This window comes from Haliaeetus albicilla, chromosome 10 (genome assembly GCF_947461875.1).
Source record: "Haliaeetus albicilla chromosome 10, bHalAlb1.1, whole genome shotgun sequence".
In the NCBI taxonomy this organism is placed as follows: Eukaryota; Metazoa; Chordata; class Aves; order Accipitriformes; family Accipitridae; genus Haliaeetus; species Haliaeetus albicilla.
In genome coordinates, this window is record NC_091492.1 from 39608046 (window position 1) to 39630675 (window position 22630).

Below are 22630 nucleotides of genomic sequence, written 5' to 3' on the forward strand. Positions count from 1 at the left end.
GCGGCCACGGCGGGCGGGGCCCCTACTGAGGGACGGGGGGCGGGGCGAGGCGGGGCGGGGCGAAGCGGCGCGGCCGTTGGCGGGGGCGAGGCCACGGCAGCAACAACGGCACAACGGCTGCGTGGGCCGGGCGCGCGGTCCGCGCGAGCTGAGCGGCGGGCCCGGATGAGGAAGTGATGTTGAGCGGAGAAGGGGGGCGGCGCGGCGCGGCACGGCGCGGCGGTGCGGGGAGCGGTGGCCGGCGGCCGCTGCCGCTGAGGTGAGGGGAGCGATCCGCTGCCGCCGTCGGGTCCGGCGTGGGCCCGCTTTTTCCGCCCGCCGGTTGGGAGCGGGTAGTGTTGGCCCCGGTAAGGCGGGGCGGGGGGCGAGTGGTTGCCGGGCCGGGGGGGGGGGGGGGGGGTTGGCCGGCCGGCCCTGCCCGGGCGCGGCGGGGGTTTTGCGGGGCCGAGCCCGCTCCCTGCCAGCACCGGCGGAAACACCGGCGGTTGCGTAATTACCGAGAGCGGCGGCCTCCTCCGGTGCGCTGCCTCGGGGCCGGGGCGTAAGGGTTGTCGCCTGCGGTCGGTCCGCCGTCTGTCCGGGGACGAAGAAGCGGGAGCTCCCGCCTCCGGAGGAAGGAGAGGGGTTCGGGGCTGAGCCCGTTCCCCGCTGCTGCGGTGCTTGGAACAAAGGAGGCCGGCGCCCAGCTGGAACCGGTCCGTGTCGCTAGAAAGGGGGATCGTCTCCTGAAGACGGCTGTCCCGCTGCCTCCCCGCCGGGCTGGGGCGAGCGGAGCTTCCTTCCTTCTAGGCTGGCTTTGCTTAAGGAGCAGGGAGATCAAGGCCGGGCTAATAAACCCGTGTTTTGGTAAAGCGAGTAACTTGGCGCTGCTGTAAAACCCTGGCTTGGCCCATTCCTGTTTACGCGTGCGTCTTCAGGAGCCCCTCGATTGTCGCGTTCTCGTCGTGACAACGGGTCGGGTCAGTCGGAACGCCGCTCTGCTGGGATGCAGCTCTGAGCTCTCGCTGGCAAAGCAGGCTGCTGGCACCAGCGCATTTCGTTCCGGGCTGAAGCGGATCCCGACGCCGGTACCGGGGCTGTGTGCGGAAAAGCGGTGCTGGCCCAACGCATCCTACGTACGGCGCGGCAGGTGCTCGTATGAGAGAAGCTACGAGGCACGGTGTAGGGTGGATGATGTCTTAGAAGTGTTCTTTTGAGGCAGAAAACCTGTAAAGAAAAGATGGGGTTTTTTCCAAAGAGCAAAAACTTAAGAAAACCCCAGGAAAACAAATGATGCTTTAGTTTTAGCTAAGGAGAAGGATGTCTAATACAAGCCCTAGCGATTTGCTTTATAGTCTCTTTTCAGGTTTTCCAGAAGACATGGTTATATCTGCAGGGAGGCGTTTGAATGTGAAAATGAGGCTCGGGAATATCTGTTTGTCCACACTCTCTTCTTTTGTTAATGAAGCGTTTGCTTAGATACTCAAACTTTTCTCAGCTCCTTTCTTAAAAAAATTACTTGGAAGTATCTTTCTTAAACATATATGCTTGAATCTTGAAGAATGAAGCTTTTCCTTTTAATCTAGAGCTTACTCCTACGTACATTGATTTAACATTGCTTTTATTTTTAGGGTAAACTGTGAACAGCTCAGGACAACCAATCTTCAGCTGCCCTGATGCTATCATCTGGGGTGGAATCTCTCCTTGATTCTTCTGTGTCTGCTGTAATAGAGGAATTGTACACTGGACTGCCAGAGAGCATCTCCACTGAACTTATGGCTGTATCGGAGCCTAACGTTGGATTAGATGCAAAATCGGATGTATCGACGCCTGTGCTGGCACGCAGTGACAGCCCGTCAGCTGGGCATCATAGGACTTCTGGAGTAGAAAAGTTTTGCCAAAAGACAGAGGATTTGGGTGATATGCTCAAGGTGATTTCTCATGGGCCAGCAGAATCCCTTACTGAAGAATTACTAAAGGCTGGAGATCTTGAAGAGGATGAAGAAAACAAAAAAAGAAACTTTAGGAAACTAGACTGTTCTAGGGATGGATACCAGAAAGAAGACAAAGAGGCACAAGATGCTGAGGAGTATCACGCTGAATGCTGTGCTTTAAGACCTGGGGAAAGTTGTTCAAAACAAGTAAGCAAATGCAAAAACTCATCCCTGCGTGATATTTTGAATTTAGGGTTAGAGTGACTAGGCAGAGGACTTTGTCCATGTGGTTTCCTGTTTCTTATTTGTGTCTTCTGGCATGTGTGTCATTATTTGGATTATCATGGGTCCAGTGAAAAATTAGACTATACCTCAGTAGACCAGCCCTATTTTAAAATATCAAGCTTTTCACTTTCTTAAATACTGTTGGAATGGTGTGAGGCAGGTATGTAACAGAATGAAGAACAAAACTGACTGGTGACTAAAAAGGAGAAGAGAAACAACTTCAAAAGCTCTTTGCCCAGTATCCACGTTTTGTGGGTACAGCGTATTCTGCTGGTACCGTCATCCCCAGTCAAGGTACTAACCACTAAATAATAGCTATTTCAGTCTGCTAACAGTATTATAATGCTACAGGGGGCTCCAGTTTAGTATTTCAGGTTTTAATCTAAAAATAAAGATTATTCTTCATTTTAGAATTATTGTTTGTAATTAGAGAGAAAATCTCTTGTTAGTTTCCTCTTTCAAAACAGGAGACTCACATGGTCATGGCTTTTTTTTTTTTTCCTCCCCTCTAGCAAACACTGATGGTAAAATGTTATTTCTAGGAAAAGGCTTCTGAAAAATGTGCCAAAAATACTCTATTAAAAACTGAAGAGTCACAAAACTCTCTATTTAAAAACTGAGATTTTTAGTGACTTTCTTGATCAGTTTTCTTTAGTTTGTAAATAGTTTTCACCACACCAAAAGAACATAGGGGAGGAAAAAAAGTATTGTGACTGAACACATACCAGCCAGGAAATATCTGAATAAGGTACATAGGTGCATGTTTTACACTAATTACTGGATATTGCAAAATACTTTGTGGTTTTAACTCTGGATTTTGGTATCTGTTTGATTTATTTGAAAGTTTATGAAAATAATTAAATTTTTCATAGTCATTCAGTTTTCCAAGATGAATTGTCACGTATTTCAAAATGCAGGTAGTTTGGTTGTGGGGTTTGGTTTGGTTTGGCTTGGGGTTTTTTTGCAAGTAGACCTAGGTCATGTGTTCCTGGGTTTGTGTTTTTGAGCCAAGGGAAGGAGTGGTAGAAAGCAAGTTCTAATAAAGATCAGAAAATGCATGCATCTTACCAGAGGTATACAACGATGGTTTGGGGATGCGAGATAGACTTGGAGACTGGATTATTCTTCTGATTCAAATTTGTGACAATTTGCATTTTAAGCAACTTATATTTTAGATGCATCGCAAGACTTCGTTGCTGCTAAATACAAATCTTTTCTGGATGCATCATTGTTTAATGGTGAGATGATAGTGATTGATAGGATCAGAAAGGAATGACAAGTGCTTGTGTGAACCACTTGCAACGCAAGGCTGCCTCTGTGCAAGGGCTGATATGTTCTGAGGTTTCTTGGTGGTTTTCTTGTTCAGAGCTAACCTAGCTGAGCAGGTACAGTCCCTGAAATGTGCTAAACGTTTCAGAAATTCCATCAATCTCCACTGATATTTCTGTCTTGTTTCAGGAGGACCCTCACTTAAACCAGGATGAGGTGAAGTCTTTGAGAACCTGTTGCACTGAAATAACAGGATCTCTGAAGAACACAGGTGCGTATTTTAGTGTACATCCCTATCTACCCCCTGCTTCTCTCCCAGGTTACTTTTTTAATTTAAAATTGATGAGTGATTGTGGGATAGCTCATTTATTTTGCTTTACAGTAGAAACTATTACCCTGCACAGCTAGAACAATATGAAAACTTAATCCTGTGCTTTTTCCTGACAGCACGTGTACTTGCCTGAAGACCTTTTATGTACAAGATGTGTTTTAGTTATTTAATTCAAATACTTACTTACCCCAAAGCAGAAGGTGTTGTTAAGAGCAGATGTTTTGCATTTCCTTTTGTTTCAAAGCTGGATTATACGAGAGCAGTAATAGCAAAGATGTGAAAAAGTATGACTCATTAATTTTCTAATGTTTTAAAAAATAAAAGTGCAGAATCCAAACGAAGAGGACAACAAAACTCATTCTTGATTTCATTATGATCCATAATCTTCTAGCTCCAAATACTTTGGTCACTTTGCCTGCATCTAGTAATTTTCTTTCTCCTAATGTGCTCTCATAACCAAAACTTGTACTTAGTTGAAGAATACCATCTAGTCTTGGTCCTTAGAAAATATGAAAAAGATCTTCAGAAGTCTGAGCAAATATGCTCCCTGTAAAGTTTTGAATATGAAGATATTCTGCAGTAACTGTAATTTTTTTAATTAGTACCTTCTTTGTGATTTTACAAAAAAAGTTTAGTAATAATCATAATTGCTTGGACAGAATGAGATACGCATTGTCTACCTATGGATGACTTACTGACAAAAATGCCTTCAAGGAAGAAGAAATGGAAATGGCTGCTCAATGCACCGCCATATTTCTAGGATAGAGCAGATAAAGTACCCAGCTACGTTGAGCTTTGATGTTACAAATAAGCATTACGATGTTGGCCATGATTTCCTATGTATTGAGTTATAGGACCTGCATTGCACCTAGCTCGATATTGGAGGAATCTGAAAAATTCAGTACGTCTTTGGATGCCTGCTGCTCATGGGGAATGTCTGTATTGAGAAGGATTGCATTTGTTACCTTAGGTTTGTGGTAGGGTAGTTTGTTTTTTCATCTAAAGGCTTGGAGTAGAATTTCTAGCATCAATTCTCACTTCTAAAAACACTTTGGTAACCAACACTGTACACAATATTCTGTACAATACTAAAAGGAACTTATTAAGCTGAATGCCTTCTAAATTTAGTATATGGTTCTGATTTGATTTATTTTTCTTATGCAGGAGAAAACCAAGCAAATGTTCAGGTGACAGCTGAAACTCTGCCAAAGCTCACTGAAGAAGTACAAGGTATGAAGGCTGATGGGACTAGGATATTTAGTAAAGCAGGATACAGGAATGACAGAGTGAGTAAAGGTCTTCCACCTGAGCGCAATGAATGCCCAGACGTAGACACAGTCATGGCCAGAGCTGGGGTTTCTGGAACCAGCACGTTAGTTTTTTTAGAGCCTTTAAAAGTCATGGACGTTGAATCGGCCACAGAGCATCCACAAGAAAAAAATGAATATAATGGGTTGAAAGCCCATACTGCCATGCCATTGAGAACAGGGGGTAATGTTGTATCTAATTTGGAGACTAGAGAAGAAAAGTTACCCAGAAAAAATCCTGTTAATGAATTCAGTACATCACTTGCTAAGCAGGATGAAGAAAACAATGCTCATGACTTCTGTACTGGTCCTGTACCTAAACATAATGAACCTCATAGGTTGTCATCAGTAGAAAGCTGTAGAATACTCTCCACAAAAAGTTCTGAAGTTGTATGTTCAGTTCTGAAAAGCACCGGTTGTCTGGACTTCAGAAATACGCCACTAGAAAACAATAGTACTGCAGTCCATGGAATTATCAGTGAAACCCCCCAAAAGTATCTTCCCCAAAACATCGAAAGTCAGACTCATTATGATCGTGGAATTGGGTTTGTAGAAAATCAAACCTCCACATCTGTACCAGTAGAGCAGATTTCAGTGGTAAGGAGCAAAGGATTGTGTAGTGCTAAAATTGATCACAGGGAAGTAAGTGCTAGTATCGGTAAATCATACAGCTCTGAATTTGAAGAAGCTGCTGAAGTCCGCACAAAAATTGCTGGGGGACATAACATTGAAGTTCGTAGCTGGCCTGAAGCTCAAGAAAGTGCTAATTCTGAGCATTGTCATTCTTCAGTTTTTAGTTCTGTTTCTTCATCTCCTGAGGAGTTCTCAAAAGAAAAATTTAAAATGGTCCCATCAGAAGGTGTGAAAAAGGACGAGGGGCAATTCTCTGTCAGTGACGTATGCAAGGGTGATACAAAAGAAAATAGTCTATTGATGGAAACGAGCAACATTGCTTCCTGTGAAATTGGACAAGCAGACATATGCTTTTATAATACCTCCAGTAAAATTTCTCCTCCCAGTAGCCACAGCTGTCTGGATCTTGGTACCAAGCTACAAAAAGATGCACCTGAGGCACAAGTGCTTGAAAAGCAATCTGAAAGTAATACAACATCAGAAGAGTTGGCTGGCAGTTTAGTTGAAGCTACAGAAGTTAATAGTAATGACAGTTTGACCACTGGCAAAGAAACTAATTTGATTTATACACTAAATGTAACTCTATCTCCTGTTGCACAAAAATCAAGAGAACCTTATCGTAATGAGTGTCCTCCTTGTACTAATAATGAAGTTTCAAGCAGGGACGAGGCTCAGGATAATCCATCTGGAAAAGAGTCAGTTGATGCTTCTGGAACAACAGGGGAACAAGTCACTGAAGTTGTGCTTCATAAAGATAAATTTAAGTCCTCATTAAGTTCCAGGACTTTTGATAACCCTAATATGACAAGAAAAATTTCCCAAAAGAACATGAAGTCTTCAGCGGGAAATATAGAGACTGTGGTCAGTGGTTTAGAAAATGAACATAGTGACACATGGAATTGTAATAATCAGAGTATAGAAGACCAGTGTACAGCTGCCAGTACTTCCTGTATTTTATCAGGGAGTACACATGTAGATAATGTTCTCCCAAACAGTCATTCTTTTAATGTTGAGGTTGATAAGAAGATCGAAGAAACTGATAATTTGGAAAGAGAAGCTTCAGCTGGATATAATAGTAAAAAGGCAATCATCTTTCCAGAAGCACACTTCCCTTTGGCATGTGGATCTCTTCCTTGTGAAGATGACTGGGGCAACAGAGGTGTAGATCTGCATGGGATAAATGACATTTCCACAGCAAAACCCATGTTTTGCTCAGCTTATACTGCAGAGAAGTCTCTTGCTACCTTGGTAAGAGATGAGATTTCAAATAAGAGTATGGAGGTTGTGAAACAATTTGATCTTTGTAAAGTAACAGATGGCAGTGAAATTGTTTGTGACAGAGATGAGGCAAAAGAACAAATCGGCATGTGTGCTCTCCAGACTGATGAATTTGATAAAATAAGAACTGTGGATTCTCCAAAGGCTCCTGAAGGCAATCAGAGAAATAAGACTAGTGAACAGCTACTAGTCAGATACTTGAACAAAAAAACCTGTGTTCATAATTTTGGATTTTGCAACTCTCCATTAGGCCCAAAGAAGAGAGAACTAGGCACATATGAGAAGAAAGAAGTGTCATCACTCACAGCTAATCCCTCTGAGTGTAGTGCTTCAACCTGTGATACATATCCATTACTCAACAACATGAATATTCAAACACAACTTGCTAGCCAAACAGAAAAGACCCTTCGTCCAATGGAAAATCAGTGTCTTGCATGTCAGAGTGAGTTTGATGGCCGAGTTCCAGGCAGCAAGCAACATTTAGAAACCTTAAACAAACAACCAAGCACTGGCTTACAAACTACGGCTACTTTTGTGGAAGAAACCAAAATATCAATTGGCACTAGTCAAAGTGAAGAGATACTATTAAAAACAAGTGACAACCTGCCTCCATTAGTTCATAAATATGCAAGAGAAGACAGTTTTCAAGGAACTCTAAAAGAGAATGTAGTGGATTTGGACTCTTTAAATGGTGTGAGAAATGAAGACTGTTCAGGATATGTGGGCTTCATCAGTGATCTAATTGAAGAGAAGACAATCAAACTAAAAGAACATGAGAAAGAATGTGAAAGAGAAGATAAAGGAACTCTTGAAGAAAGCTTTTCTGATAGCAAATCACATTGCTCACAGCATGCTTGCTTTATCAAATCTGAAAAAGAGAAAGCAGAGCTAGTATTTGCAGGTAACAAAATGCAGCAATCTTTGCCAAAGATGAAGTGGTTGGTGGAGAACCAGGAAAATACAGTTAGTGCCCAATTTTCGCTCTTCTCATCAATTCATGCGAGTCTGTTATATAAGCCAGAAAATATGAATGTATTTTCAGAGACAGAAAACAAAAAAAGTCTGAGAATAAAATCTATCTTAAATAACCCTTGCCCACAGTTAACATTTGAGTCTGGTAAAGAAACTGATGCTCAAAAGGGTCCATCCGATTTCGAAAAATTTGACATCCAAGAATCTTTTAATGAGACTCAGGCGGATTCAGAAACACCATCAGCTCTGAACTTGGGAATCTCTCTGCCTGAGAAAGAAAAGCTGTGTATGTCATCTGAGAACACACAAATAGATAATTGTGATCCACCTTCAGCTGAAGTTTTTAGGAAAGATTCTTCCATGACAAAACCTCTTTCTGTAACAACGTTTGTTAAGAGAAAAGCCAGCAATACTGAGATTCCATCTTCAGAGAATGAAACGGCAACTAGCTTTCGGAATGGTGCAAAAAGCTCAGGCATTTGTGCACACAGCAAAGAAAGTCTGAGAGATGAGGGGCATAGCGTGCTAACTGTAAAAGACATGGATGTGACCTCACCAGAAAGTACTCACTGTGGAGAGAAGTTTATGAATACATGTGTAGAAGAGAAGATGGGAAGAGAAGTAGTCCCTAGAAAAAAGTTGCCCATAGATTCTTTTCTTGATGGAGAAGATTCTCTATGGGCCTTGTTAAAAGATTCAAAAGAGTCTGGCAACAAAATAGTCCCTCTCAGTACTGAGAATTATGGAAAGGTTTTGGAAGAAATCCCAAGATCTAACGTAAGTAATCTTTCAAAAGAAAGAAAAAATGATACAAAGCTCACAAACTTAGCAGGTACCAGTCTCCTTTCAGAAACTATGCGTGATTGTCAAGCTGAAGATGCGTCTGATGCAGAAACTTCACCAGAATTGCAATATAATACAGCACCTGCATTTTATCCACGTATGAGTATACTATCAAACAGTTGCAAAGAATCATCCCCAAACTGTGTGGTTTGCAGTGGAGTAAGTGTGCCTTACAAATTAATTGCACAGAGCAAAGGTAATGTAAAGGAGATTACAGAAGGCCAGGATGCTATACCAACTCGTTCAGTTTGCAAGGAAAAGGAGGCTTTAGGTTCAGAGAGACTTGATCAAATAGAAAAATGTCAGGTACTTAAACGAAAGAAGAAATATGAAAAGGTGGAAGCACATCTGTCAGACAAGGCACAACAAGAACAGAAGTCAGAATACCAAAAGAAAGCAAAAATCACACTGCAGCCAAGTATGTTGCACAGTTCTGAACTCTTGTGCAGCTCTTCAAATCACCTGGTGACATCAAGAAATATGAAGTCTGAAGGTCCTCCAGAGGAGATCTTTGCTGTCAGAAGCAGTGAAAATAAACTATGTAGCACTTTACAAGAAGTCAGAAGGCCAAAGATTACCACAGATATTATTAGTTCACAGTTTTTGAAGACTCAGGATTCAGAAATGGAAAACCTGAACCTTAATTTAGGGTATGATGGAATCCCTGGTGCCTTTGGAACTACAAATAAACTAAGAGGACCTCTTCCATTAAAAAGACAGCCTGGAAGGATGTGCAAAAAAGTTCCCACATCATATCAGCTAAATACTGTAAGAAAAAGCAAAAAAATTAAAAGTTCACCTTTTTTTGAAATTCCCCCGGAAATATTCCCTAAACAGGAAAACACACTTCTCAAATCTTTGTACTTTCCATGTAAACCACCGACAATGGAAACTGAAACAGCCATGAGATCTGTGCATATGCCAAGGCAGAGGGACAAGAGGTGCAGTTTGTTGAACAGCTTGAAATTTAGAAAATGTACCAAAGAACGAGCATTGTTGAGCAAGCTGACTGCAACAGCTAGCAAGCTCCTGGCACCTGCCAGAAGCATCCCTAACCTAGACCCTCTGCCATATTCTTCTGAAATTCTTCCAATGGGTGAGAGGCACAGCCAACGTACATCTAAAAATCTATTGGAAGCCTTTTCTTGCATTAACAGGAACTTACATTCACGCTGGGCTGACAGTTGGTGCACCAAGATGTTCAGCTTTCAGCCTTTGGCACTTTATCCTGTAGAATCTACCAAAATACTTTTTTCAGACTTGAGCCACAAGCCTCCAACCTCTTTCTTGGATACCCCAGTTTTCCCAATTTCTTTTCACATAAAATTGGACTCCAGTCATGTGGCAGACCTCACAGGGATTACATCCCAGCACTCTGTACATCACAGATCAGTTTTGGGAGAAATGCCAGCACCACCTTCAAACTGGACTTTTTCTTTTCTCCTGTCTCAGAGCTGTTCAGATACAACAGCTTTCAAGGAAGATTCCAGTCTAAATAATGAGCTGCATTCCTCTATCTCTGTAACAACCCCAAGGGCTGTTGCCTTTCATCCTGACCGTGGAAGAAATGCCATAGCTGAAAGAAGAGGAAGTTCCTCCATGCTTGGCCTTCACACAGTGTTAGCACTTTCTTCCCCTGGATGTTACAGGATTTGGACAAGAAGAAGAAATTTAACTAGTCATATTCCTACCATCCAGAGACTATTTATATCGCAATTCGCACAGGGTTTGAAAGGGGCAAGGTATCCAACTTCTGTATCAGATGACCTCGTCTCTTCATTGCCATACTCATTGGGCAGGGTACTATCCATATGGAGTCAGCATGGTCCTTCTGCCTGCCCCTCCGAAATCACTCCTCTCCATTCCAATCACTGCAAGTGGCAGCCAAGTGTGGGCATCGAGAACAGGTAAAACCCATCAACTTATTTCTGAGATTAAATATGTATAGGGTATGTACTTGCTCCTTTTTGGGAGGGAGAGGGTAACTGCAGCTTGCATTGGAGGGTCAGTTTCCCCTGTTCCAAATCTACACATTCTGCTCCAAAAATGGCTCGACGTGGAAGATTCTTCCCTATGGAACAGTCTGTTAGCTGAATTGAAATATATTTGCCTTCAGTTCTTTAATACTATCCTGTTTTGGCAGAATGGCTAACTCTATTTTCTTCTCCCTTGCAAAATATACACACCATGCATCAGAATATATAATGCAGAAAGGTGAGCTACTTCATTAGGTCTATTCAGAGTGACTGCAGAACAACTGGATTTCTGAGGTAGGAAAGTTTTTTTCAGAGGTCTGAGCCACAAGTGCCACTTAGAACCACTGTAAAATGCTCAATATCAGATTAGGAAGAGTCCAAAGGGGTGGGGGGTGGCATTCGGTTAAATTTTTAATTGTATTCCATGACTGTTCTATGGTAACTGAAACCTTGATAGTATGTGCCCGATGCATTGTTGGCACAAGCCAGTGTAGCTCCAGTTCAGGTTGGTAATGAATTTTTGTGCATGTCGTTCTCGTTATGAGTGGGAAGAGGACTGAAATCTACTCTGTTTATTTAATTAACTTTGCTATCGGCATTTGAGATCTTTTTTACTAAGAAACAGAATGAGAGAAGAGATTCCTAGCTCTATTACAGGATTTTTGCATGCTGTTGAGCAAAGATTTTGCCCTTTATGTTATGCCTCAGTGACATGGGGCAGTTCAGTCCCTGATTTTATAGTCTTGAGATTCCTGGACAGAGTATAGGCTCATGAGCACTGTAGAAGAGTTCATTTGATTAATTCTTTTGTTTGATATGGCAGTCTCTAGATAACTGTTGCATTTGGCTTATCTTATGTCATAGCTTGACATACATATAACCAAAAATCTTGCCAGATAACTAATGCTGCATTTTGCTTTGTATAAATGGATAACATACCTAAAAGTTTTAAGGGTATCACTTGTTAGTATAAATTCTAACGTCTACTGAAGGTGTGAGTGAACTTACGCAAGTACTACTTCATTCTGGGAGCTGTCTGCACTAAAAGAATGAAGTTGAATAATGGCATAGAGACAACTTCACAGCACTTTCTGTTGCACCTGCATTCTTTTTCATCCATATGAGTCAATATATCAGGCTGAATTTTCTAGTGTACAAATTAGTACTCTGGAAGTAATCATACTAGTAAACTACAGTTTGAGCACTAAACTTAAAAATAAGACATTGCTGCCATTCTTTAAAAACAAAACAAACACCTTTTAAAAACTTACTTCTGTGTATAAGGTGAATTTATTATTTTATATTGTTGAGGCATGTTATCCTTGGACTGGGAGATCAGAGCTGACGTATGCTCTCGTGTTTTCTCCCATCCTTAAGCCAACAGACTCCCAGACAGCTTCTTACAGCATATCCATTTAGCGAAAGTATAAGAGGATTTAATACCTTGACGTAAAGGGTAATTTGAAAACCAAATGTTTTGCTGTGAATGATCTTTATCCCAAAGGGAGAGAAGCCAAATCAAACCTTATCACTTCAAGTGAAAACCCAAAGTTAAAATAATGTAAAACTCGGTTTGTTTTTTCCCTAAAATACCTTACAGATATGTGTATGAGGTAGCCTTAATTCTTCTGCCCCTCTCAGATTTTCTTTAAAGTGAAGTTACTATAGCATGCAGTGAGTCGAAAAGAATGTTTGCAGAAGTTTAAAGTGCAGCAAATAAATTCTATTCCTAAACAGTTAAGCAAAAATTAATATTAAAGGTTTGGTTATAAAACAACGTAAAGAACAAAACCTAACATTTTTAAATATTTCATACCATTTTAGTTTCCATTTTGCTGAAGATTGACAGCCTGTTCTCAGCAACTAATAAATCTTTTTTTAAAGGTATTAACAGGAACAATGACAAAATGATAATTCAGTAAATCTCTCTTAAACTTGTGTCTACTCAAAAAAAAAATCTTCTATGAAATAAATGTTTGGTATATAAATACAAGAGTACAAGAAGTATGTTTGGTGCAGTATAGAAGAATTTTCAGCTTCCAGGATGACAAAAATCTTTGCCTGTTTTAAGATATTTAAAAATCAGAAAAATTAAAAAGTGGCTCCAAGTTCTCTGCAGGCCATTTTCTTCTGGAAGAGATTTGTCCTCTTTAAATTTTCATTCATAGTTAGTGTTTTCAATAACCAGGAAAACAAAGAACTAGTGTAGTTCTCCTGCCTAAAAATCTTCTGTCACTTCCACTGCCAGTAATAAGACATTCTTTAAGTCATTTTTTTAATTAATGTTCATTTGGATTCAAAATTTCTAAACTGTTTTTTTCTCTCCCTGTAATTTTTTCTTATTATTATTGCATATAACAGTAAGCTCTGCCTCTAGCACAGAGGAGACTGATGCACTATTGATACAGGTTCCAGTAGTGTTGGGACAGTGACTGGAACATTTTGGGAAACAAAATGTTATCGTTCTGATATTAAATGACAAATACAAGAAATGGGTCTTTCTGACCTCCTTATATTTGGACTTACCTGTACTGCCAGCATGGTTGGTTTGCATTTATTTTGTAGCATTCCAGTCTGGCTGTAACTTCTTTGCTTTAGAACAGTGAAGTACCTTTAGCTGTTAATTTGGGAGAACAGCAAGTACAAAATCTGCTGTTTAATGTAATAAAAGCTGTCCCAACTGATTTTTTTCTTCCTGCTGTTAATAGTGTGGGCACAAACATAAAGCTTAATGTTAAAAGACTTAGAGCTGTGCTGACTTTTATGCCATGCCATAGAGTTATGGTAATTACCAACCCTTATAGAAAAGCCTTTGGTTATTCCAATCGATTAAGAATATTCAAGTAAGAATGTGGGGGTTGGAGACAACAAGGAGTTAATCTTATGGAAATCCTTCCATTCACTTGTTACTGGTGCCACTATGCACTTTTTTCATTTAGTAACCAATTCCTTCAAGGTTTTTGGTTACTTTAATTTTAAAACCTGGGGCTTTTGAATGAGGAATACAGACTTTCATAGAAATAATTACAACTTTCAGACTAATACTGTCTCCCTCTCTTTCTGTACTTTTATTTCCTTTCCTCATCACTACCACTATTTCCTTTCCTCATCACTACCATTTTTAAGTGAAAGGAGGACTATTTCCCTAACAAGGTGTCAGCGAAATTTAGTGGACTAAATGGCAGATGTGGCTTGCTCTTATATCGTTTGAGTCTTTCATTCTCATTCCTGATATTAGCATTTTTTGTCTTACAGTCCAGTTTATACTAATAATTTTTCCCTCATCTTTTTTATAGTGTAGTCCTAATTTCTGTCTGTCTTTTTTGTTGGTTTTTTTTTTTTCATTATTCTTTTGAACCAGCTATGCCATGTTACCGCACTTACCTGTACAGAGTATGGAAGCACTACAGGCTGCAGGTCATGAGATACGGTGAGTCTCTTGGACTTTGATACTTATTCTGAGTAGTGGGATCGTAAGCTTTCTCAGAAAGACATTGCTTATGTAATTTTGGCTTTCAGCTTTTGGCAGTTCACTCCAAGAATAGCTTTCTGATTAAAATATTAGTGAAGTAAACTGACTGGATCATGTAATGGAGAAGTGTGGAGGGGCGTTAATACAAACACCATGTAGGTCATTGCACAGAACAATTCTGTTCCTTTCAACCATGTTGTGCCGCTTGTTATGAAATGAATATGTGAAACTGTAGAAGTTTGTTTCCTTACTTGGATATATGTTCTTTTTGCCTGGGTGACTGGACGTTAGGTGCTGAAACTTCCTTCTATTCTTTGTCAGTGTTGGGATGGCAGATATAAAAGCTATCTTTTTAAATTTATCTGTAAACAAAAAGTATTAAATTAATAGTTGGGTCAAAGAAATTTGCTGGCAGAAAAGGAGGATTAATCACTTTCTATCAGTAGTTACTAAATAGAGCTGCAAACTGTTTAACTATACAAAAAGGAAAAGAGTGGATTTAAAATTACATGTTCAAATACACTGGCAGTTTAGCTTGTTTCAGTATCAATGCGGGCTGCAGCAGTTTTTTACTGTATGTATGTACTGGAGAAAGCAATTCCTGTGAACTGCATTGCTTTTTGTGGCCACGTTGCTATTTAGGAACATCACCTGAGAGCATGGAATGCTATTGCAGCATAAATTGGGTAGGAATCTACATATGTTCCCTTCTTCCTCTGTTACAGCCTGGAAACTTCATTCCCTCTTCCGTTACCAAAGTCTTGCTCACTTCCAGAACCATCACCATCTCCCCCCAGGCTTTCAGCCTCTGAGCTCCAGGTCCGTGCCCTTGATGAAGCTGATGCTTCCGTTCCAGCCTGTCTTAGACCCCAGGATGACACAGAACTGAAAAAAGTGAGCTCATTTTAGATTTTAGATATCTCAGACTCTTGGTTCCCCAGAACCTGAAGCGGCTGCTGCTGAATATTATTTAGTAACTGTTAAAGATGAGGAGAGAAAACAGGCTACTAGTCCTAATCTGTGCTGCTTCTTTCTTTTATTCAAGCAGAAAGAAGGTGGTAAAACAAAGAGGAATGCTTATTCTATAGATAATGTATACTCAACATAAAAGGGAATTCTGTTGCTGCTGACTAGCGTGGTCATTATTTCCTTAGTTGTAACTTTTTTTTTTTCTTTCTTTCTTAAGACTGAGTCAGAAAAGAGGCCAAAGAAAGTCTCACAAATCCGAATCAGGAAGACTGTTCCTAAGCCAGACCCTAACCTTACTCCAATGGGACTACCGAAACCAAAAAGGTGAGCAGTACTTTTTAAATGGACTCATACTAGCTTCTGTTGCTTACGTTTCCTGCATAGTAATGTAATCATTTCAATAAATGCTTCTCTTACCACCGCTATTTTGTGTGCTCCCAGTTGAGTGATGTCTGATGTTTGCTTCCTTTATAAGAAAAGATTGACACAGCTGTACCAACTGTATAAAAGACTGAAGAAAGAAATTGGTCTTTGAACAGAACTTTTTTCAAGTAAGAAAAGGACTATGGGATATGAACTACTGACTGGGTTTTAGGCAAAATGTGAAAAACTAAGCTGCAATGGAATGATTTCTCTAAAGAAGAAAGAAGTTCATATTGATTAACATACATTGAAAATAAGTCACTCTACAGTGCACAGTGAGATGAAGTGATCTGTTAGGAAGTTCTGTTGATGCAAATTATGTTGGAGTTCTTCACAGTTCCTTCTTTGTGGTATATGATCTTAGGGAAACATCAGTTCAGTGTAAATGTGGGTAATCGCAGTGCCAGATATTGATAAAGCTTTTCCAGTCAGCCATCTAGTATTTTGTTCACTTCTGTCCTAAACAGAAGTGCCAGCTTTGACAAAGGAATGCATTTCTTCAGAGATCAGCTTGGTAACTAAGTGTCAATAACTTAAAATCAGTCCAAAGAGATGAAATGTTAGTCTGCAAAACTGTAAGTCTTTTCTTAGCTTCCACAAACAAGTGACCTGTGAAGGGATTTCCCTTTCTTCTTTTGAGCATCAGTATTTCAAAACATCATAGAATGCTAGAAGGAACATTGACCTCTGCAGAAATGGCAAGCCTTGACCCAGACCTTATAAAAACACTGTGTGAAATGAGGTACTCAACGACTTCATTTTTCATTCCTCCCTATATTCAATTAACTAAGGCATAATTACTGTTTAGGCATAGAATGCAAACCATACTTGTTTCTCATAAATCTGCTTGTTGTGAAGAGAGGTAGTTTTGAAATTCTTCTTGATTGATTGATTTGTTCATTACTTTTTCAGGCTTAAGAAGAAAGAATTTAGTTTAGAAGAAATTTACACAAACAAGAACTATAAGTCCCCTCCTCCAGCCAGGTTGGTTCTGCTTCCTAATGAGAAAACTAAGATAAATGTAAATTACTTAAGTAGAGAGAACATTAAAGGTGTCTGAAAGCTAAGAGGGAGATAAATTTTTAAAATTGCTCTAGCTTAAAGTGGTAGAGAAAGTTAATTCAAAAATAGTATCTTTTACTATTTGGATGGAAAGCAGTGAAGTAGAATATGAAATAAGAATTTGCAGCTGTTTAAGTGTGGATTTGTACATTGTTTTCATCTACTTATTCATTCCAGCCATCATGCAAGTACAGTACTTACTTTTTCAAAATTCAAAGGCAACTAAATACTCTTTAAAATACTAATAACTGCCTGTCATCAAGTATAGCATGATTATCAAGACCGCTACATTTTTTTAATGTTCAAATCTTATTTATTCTATAAAATTAAGATTCTGTAATTGTGCTTTTGAACAGAAATATGGATAGAAAGAGATTCAACCCAAATGCCTATGCACCAATAACAAATTATTTAGCTAGCAGTAACACACAGAAGGTGTAAGCTGTAGATAAGTATACATTACAAGAGGTGTGGAGGGACTGTAAAAATGTAAAAGTTAGAAGTGTGTTTACTTGGGTTATGAAATCCACCAGTCTCCCTGTCCTTGTAAGGTGGTTAACTGCTTCTTGAGTATTTATGAGTTCTATCCTTCGCTTTTACCAGGAGCTTGGAAACAATCTTTGAAGAGCCCAAGGAGAAAAATGGACGCTTGATCTCTGTCAGCCAGCAGAAGAGAAAGCGGATTCTAGAGTTTCAGGACTTTACTCTTCCCCGGAAAAGGAAGACAAGAGGCAAAATCAAAGCAGTGGGTAGCTTCACCCGAGCAAAAAAAGCTGCACTACAGAGTGCAGAGTTAGATGCTCTTCTGAGTCAGAAGCTAATGGATCTTGAAGCCTTTTTTGCAAAGGAGGCTGATCAGGAGCAGGCCTGAGGGAGCCATTTAGCTGAAAATGGTCCAATCAGCTCCTTTAGTATTTTAGTCCTGTTGGGAGAAATCTACTGACTTCTTCATACATTACTCTACCACTCTGTTCTAATCTCTGATGATCAGTTTTTGGCTGTGGCGCTCTTTAAGGTGCTATTTTTTTTTTTTTAAATGCTATTGGAGGGATTCTTCTAGGTCCCTGTTTTGAGTGTAACACAGCCACATACAATTTACCATTCCTTCCCCAACCTCTAGAAATTATTGCTAATGTTTAATTATGCTTAGACACCTTTTGGGGGTAGAGTAGGAGTGTAAAGGAGGAAGTAGTGCACCTTCAGTGATGCTAGAACTCTGTACTCCAGATCATTTGCACATTTGAGTCTGCTGTTGTTACTGTAATGGCTATTTTGAACAACCTGACAGAAGAGATATGGTGTTTGATAAAGATGAATTCTAGCAAACACATTCTTGATATACCACTAACTTTTTAATAATTAAAAGTAGCTGTCTGGGTTTGCTTTCATTTGTTCCTTCCTTCTGTTTACTTAGAAGGTTCCTTCTGAGTTTCTGTGCCCTTCCTGGCTTCAGGCAGCAGAAGCCCCACATAACTAGACTTTTAAATAACTTGCACTTTGTATACCTTTCTTTATTTGCTGCATGAGGACACCTTTTAACATGATTGAGCTCAAAAAAAGGTAATATTTTAAGAAAAAATTGTGCCCAGTACTAATTTTTCCCAAATAGTAAAGTTTTTACCTACTTGGCTGATGCCAACCTCTTCTCCAGCGGAAAAGGTAATTAGCCCACGAGGATGTTAAGCTGCAGGATATGTAAGTAAAGGTTTTTATTTAACTGAGCTGAGCTGCTGCATGCAGGGAACACCAGCAAAATTTTTGAGACTAATTTTTAAGTGATTTTAATTCCATTAAAAATATAAACTTGATTTTAATGCAAACAAGAAAATAATTTTTTTCCATTTTGAGGGTTTTCTTACCATTTTAGATTTACAATTCATGTAGCTCACAATTAGATATTCTCTGTACAGCACTGTTGTATATAATAGCTAGTGTCATACAAAGACCTCCTAGCATGTGGAAATTTTTTTTTTTTTCATTATGTAAGGCCATTTGTAATTATCTGATGCAGCACTGGGCAATTTCTCAGCTATACCTTTTGAGGGAAGAGAGCTCCCTTCTGGGATAACTTCTGTTAAACTTACTTGAAGCATAATTCAAAATGAATGCTAGCTGCAGTTCAGGTAATTTCTGTCCTTTAGTGCCTATAGAAGTTATTCAGGCAAAGCTGTCATTGCTGGGATGCTCAAATTTAATTAGTCTGTTCTTTCTTTCACTTGTCACTTGAAACTTGCACTTTCTTATTTACCTACCCATATAATAGAGTTTTATTTACCTTCAAAATGAGCAAGTATCTAGTGGGTGGGTATTTTTAATAAAGTCCCAATAAATGCAGGACTGAAAATACCATCATCTTCTGTTGCTCTGCTGCTTCTGTTACTGACCGAACAGAAAACTAAAAAATTAAAAAGCAATCTGTTGAATTCCAGAGCTTTGAAAGTAGAGAAATGGAAGAAGATTATTACACTGTGTGTGCCTGAGTCTTGAAAGAAATGTAATCTGGGCTTGTTTTGCTCCCAGTTTATGTGCTGGGATTCCTAGAAGTTTACAGTCTTGTTTTGGAGGCTAATTATCTTTAATCAGGAAGACTGAAGAAAAGAGAGGAGTGCACACTTAAAGTAGTGGTGTTTGGGTTTTGAGGGTAAAATAACAAGGCAGGCAAACTTTGAACATATTGATGTACTATTTCAGCAGCAAGGTCTGGTTAACCTATTTGGGCTGCTGCAGAACATTTTAATTGATCCTCTTTATTTTTATAAAAAGAAATCCCTAGAAAATAACGGTCGACTGCTTTTAAAAAATGTTTGAAACTTTCCCTATGCTGGTTTATAAGCCCAATTATTGACTGGTTGGAAGCTGTAGCAAGAATGAGATATATATTTTTATGGTTTTATGCTATAGAATGGGATTGTTACACAGCATTTATTCACCTTCTGTTAATATGGGAGGCTTCTAGTGCTGTGATACAATTGAGCTGTAACGTTACTGGGGCTTTTAAGGAAACAAGGATATGGGTGGGGAGGGAGGAAACTTGGGTCCAGGCAAAGTTCAGACCTCTAATGTGCTTCAAAACATGGAACGTGTTGGGTTTTTCCTTTGGGTTGTGGGGGTTTTTTTGTTTTGGGGTTGGTTTGGTTTTTTTGTCTGTTCCCTGCTGTCTTGTTTCTGATTGCTTTGAAATAATATTTCTTAGCTTTCTTTTTAACAGCTACAGCAGAGAGAGCAGAGCAAAGAAAACACTCAGTTCTCTCTCTTTTGTTTACAATAACTGGAGGAGTTACAAAATGATGTTGCAGTTGCCTAGGTTGTCCCAGATGTTTGTTTGTGGAAACCCAAATATACAGCATTATTCTGTTTTGGTTTAGTATTTGTATGATGATAGAGATGTAAGCTAATTGAGACAAAACATCTCTTCCCCCGCTCCAGCATACAGATGTCAGTCCTGCTTGTGCACTTTTTCTTTTTTCCTTTCCCACCTCTGTTCCTGTTTACAGCACTCGTGGAACAGCCTTGTTCCTTGCAGCTGCTGCTTGTACACTGGGTGTGATGACTGTGCAAAAGCTAGGTATTTGCCACTCTGAGCTGCTTCTGTCCAGATAATGGAAAGAAAAAAGTATAGAGGATGCATTTTTGGGGGTCTTGCATCCATCCCTAGCTGAAGGATATGTACGCTTGCCTTTTCATAAAGCGAACCCACTCCAGTGGGGATTTTTTTTGTATCATCATGGAAAGACATTGTACATATTGCTCACAGAATGATGACTAGAGCAGCTTGAGAAGAATTGGAAGGCTTTTGCTGTGTACTGTCTCTTAGTAGTAAGTTTTGCAGAGCCAGGCAGCTCTTTGTTAAATTTGCTGATTATGGGAGGAAAAGATCACTTTCCAAAAAAAATAAAAAATAAAAATCAGACTTTCATCATGCTACGACTGGGCCAGCTAAGGCTTCTTAACGTATGTTACAGCATTTGCCTGGCTGGCCTTGTGGCTGCATACATTTGAGTTCTGATGCTTGCTGGATATTATTTTCTGCAAGCAATCCTCATTTATTGTATTTGATTTGAGGTGGGCCTTTTGTGTATTATGTTCCAGGTGCTCTTCTAGAATATGGATGGTAACTGTGGATTAAAAGTCTATATGATGCTATCAAGTTAACAAATAGCTCATTGAGAATTTGTACACTTGTGCCATTAGCTTCCATCATGCTCTTGGCATTTTGTTTCTGTTCAATATTGTGTGAATCTAAAATTTTACTGTTTCTTTTGTGTGTGTTTTTAATTTATGGAAATAAATTTTTCTGAGAACCTTTCAGTTTTTTAAGGCCTTTAGGCTTATATCAGTAAATATGCGTGATATATCTGTCTTGCATATGTGGGGGGAAGAGGTCAAATCTCCAAAGAGATTAACACAATTAAGTAACTGGGTGGGCTGTTAGTGAGGCATGGAGCAGCAATTCTAGTGTTCATTCATCCATAGCCATGCTTTAACAGGAACAGAAACAGACCAGGGGGATTTTAAGCATGATCCTAGCTACTATTCATAGTGCTGATACAGCATCCATCTCTTAAGGTAATAGGAGCCAGACAGCACAGACAGTTCCTGCTAGATTCAGAGGTGAGAGATTCACAGCTGAAGTAGGCTACTGGTTCATGTACTACAGTCTATGCAAAGCATCAGACTGGTGCTTTTAAACCAAAGCTGAAGCATAGGAACATCAAAAAGGCCTATTAAGCATCTGTAATGTCTATGCCAGAAAACAACACCCCTGCCCCTTCAACCCTTAAAATCTTATGTATAACCCAGCTTTTCAATTTATTGCTATTCAGCTGCATGCTGCTCTTGGCAAAACTAAGCTGGCAGATACATTTCTTCACTCTGTTCTCGTAACTCCCTTTGAAGTGCAGTATTGCGTGGGTCCTGCAGATGGCATGTAAGCTCCAGTAAAGAAAGGATAAGCTCCAGTAAAGAAAGGAAGGGAGCACCTCAGAGACCTAAACAAGCATCCTGCTCCTGTTCCCCAGCTTCTTCAGGGCTATAGCTGGCTGCCTGCAACACAGTCTATGAGGATTTTGCTCTGTTATCATTCTGGGACTTGCTTCATTCACCGTTTAGCTTTCCCCTTTTTCTCTAAAGGTAGATGAGTTTGCACTTGCATCCTCTCTCTGTTGTTTGATTAGTCAATGTCAGACAATGGAACAAATGAGATAGAGAAGAGAACAGTCTCAGCTAAGATGCACTGAATCTAAACCCCTTGCTATTGGTCAGACAGATTGCAAATTTTTTCTTTCTCAGGAAGTGAAAAGGGGGAAGAGGGGGGTGACTAAGTCAAACAACAGGAAAGACAAGCTAGGCATGGAACAAACTGTTTAAAACCAGGTATTCTTAGCAGTGTATTTTACAGCCGAGTACTTTACTGCTGCCTCGCATTGGTTTTGGTGGAGGGGTTTTTTTACGTTTTTTCCTTTATATGGCAGATACATGGAGACTATATTGCAGCTAGCATGTCTTCACTATTTGCATGTCATTTATTGCTAGCTAAGGTTAATACAACTGCAATATATGTAGCAAGGACTGGACAGTTTGGAGTGAAGAATTTTTTTTTTTTTTAATTAAAAATCTTAACCTTGCCTGGTTCAGGGTGCATGGGAACAGAAGGTGATAACACTCTTGCAAACTGAAATGAGCCCTGACCATGAAGAGCCATCCACTCTAAATCTTTATCCACTAACAGGCAAAATGAATACATGATGCATTCTGTTCAAAAGGCTTCATATCATGTTCAGGCAGTTTCTGCTTGTAAAACCAATTCTTTTAATTGATAAATCATATTTTGACGCTTCATAGAATCATAGATTCAAAGTTGGAGTTTTTTACAAGGATGAATATCTATTGCTTTCCTT

At 39.7% G+C, this 22630-nt stretch overlaps 1 protein-coding gene across 4 annotated transcripts; it reads left to right on the forward strand.

The window, feature by feature from the left end:
* The first annotated feature begins 89 nt into the window (after positions 1 to 89).
* On the forward strand, positions 90 to 21041 carry PRR14L (proline rich 14 like). 4 transcript variants are annotated; one of them, XM_069795182.1, is made up of 10 exons: positions 90 to 259; positions 1611 to 2120; positions 3657 to 3738; positions 4963 to 5028; positions 5896 to 10738; positions 14169 to 14237; positions 15005 to 15173; positions 15466 to 15572; positions 16584 to 16655; positions 17337 to 21041. In XM_069795182.1, exons 2-10 carry the CDS (start codon positions 1656 to 1658, stop codon positions 17602 to 17604), a joined length of 6141 nt encoding a protein of 2046 aa, XP_069651283.1. In that variant the 5' UTR covers positions 90 to 259; positions 1611 to 1655; the 3' UTR covers positions 17605 to 21041. The 4 variants fall into 4 exon arrangements, with proteins under 4 accessions (XP_069651283.1, XP_069651284.1, XP_069651282.1 ...); XM_069795183.1 differs by having other exon boundaries at positions 7267 to 10738; XM_069795181.1 differs by having other exon boundaries at positions 90 to 347; positions 4963 to 10738.
* The last annotated feature ends 1589 nt before the right edge of the window (positions 21042 to 22630 follow it).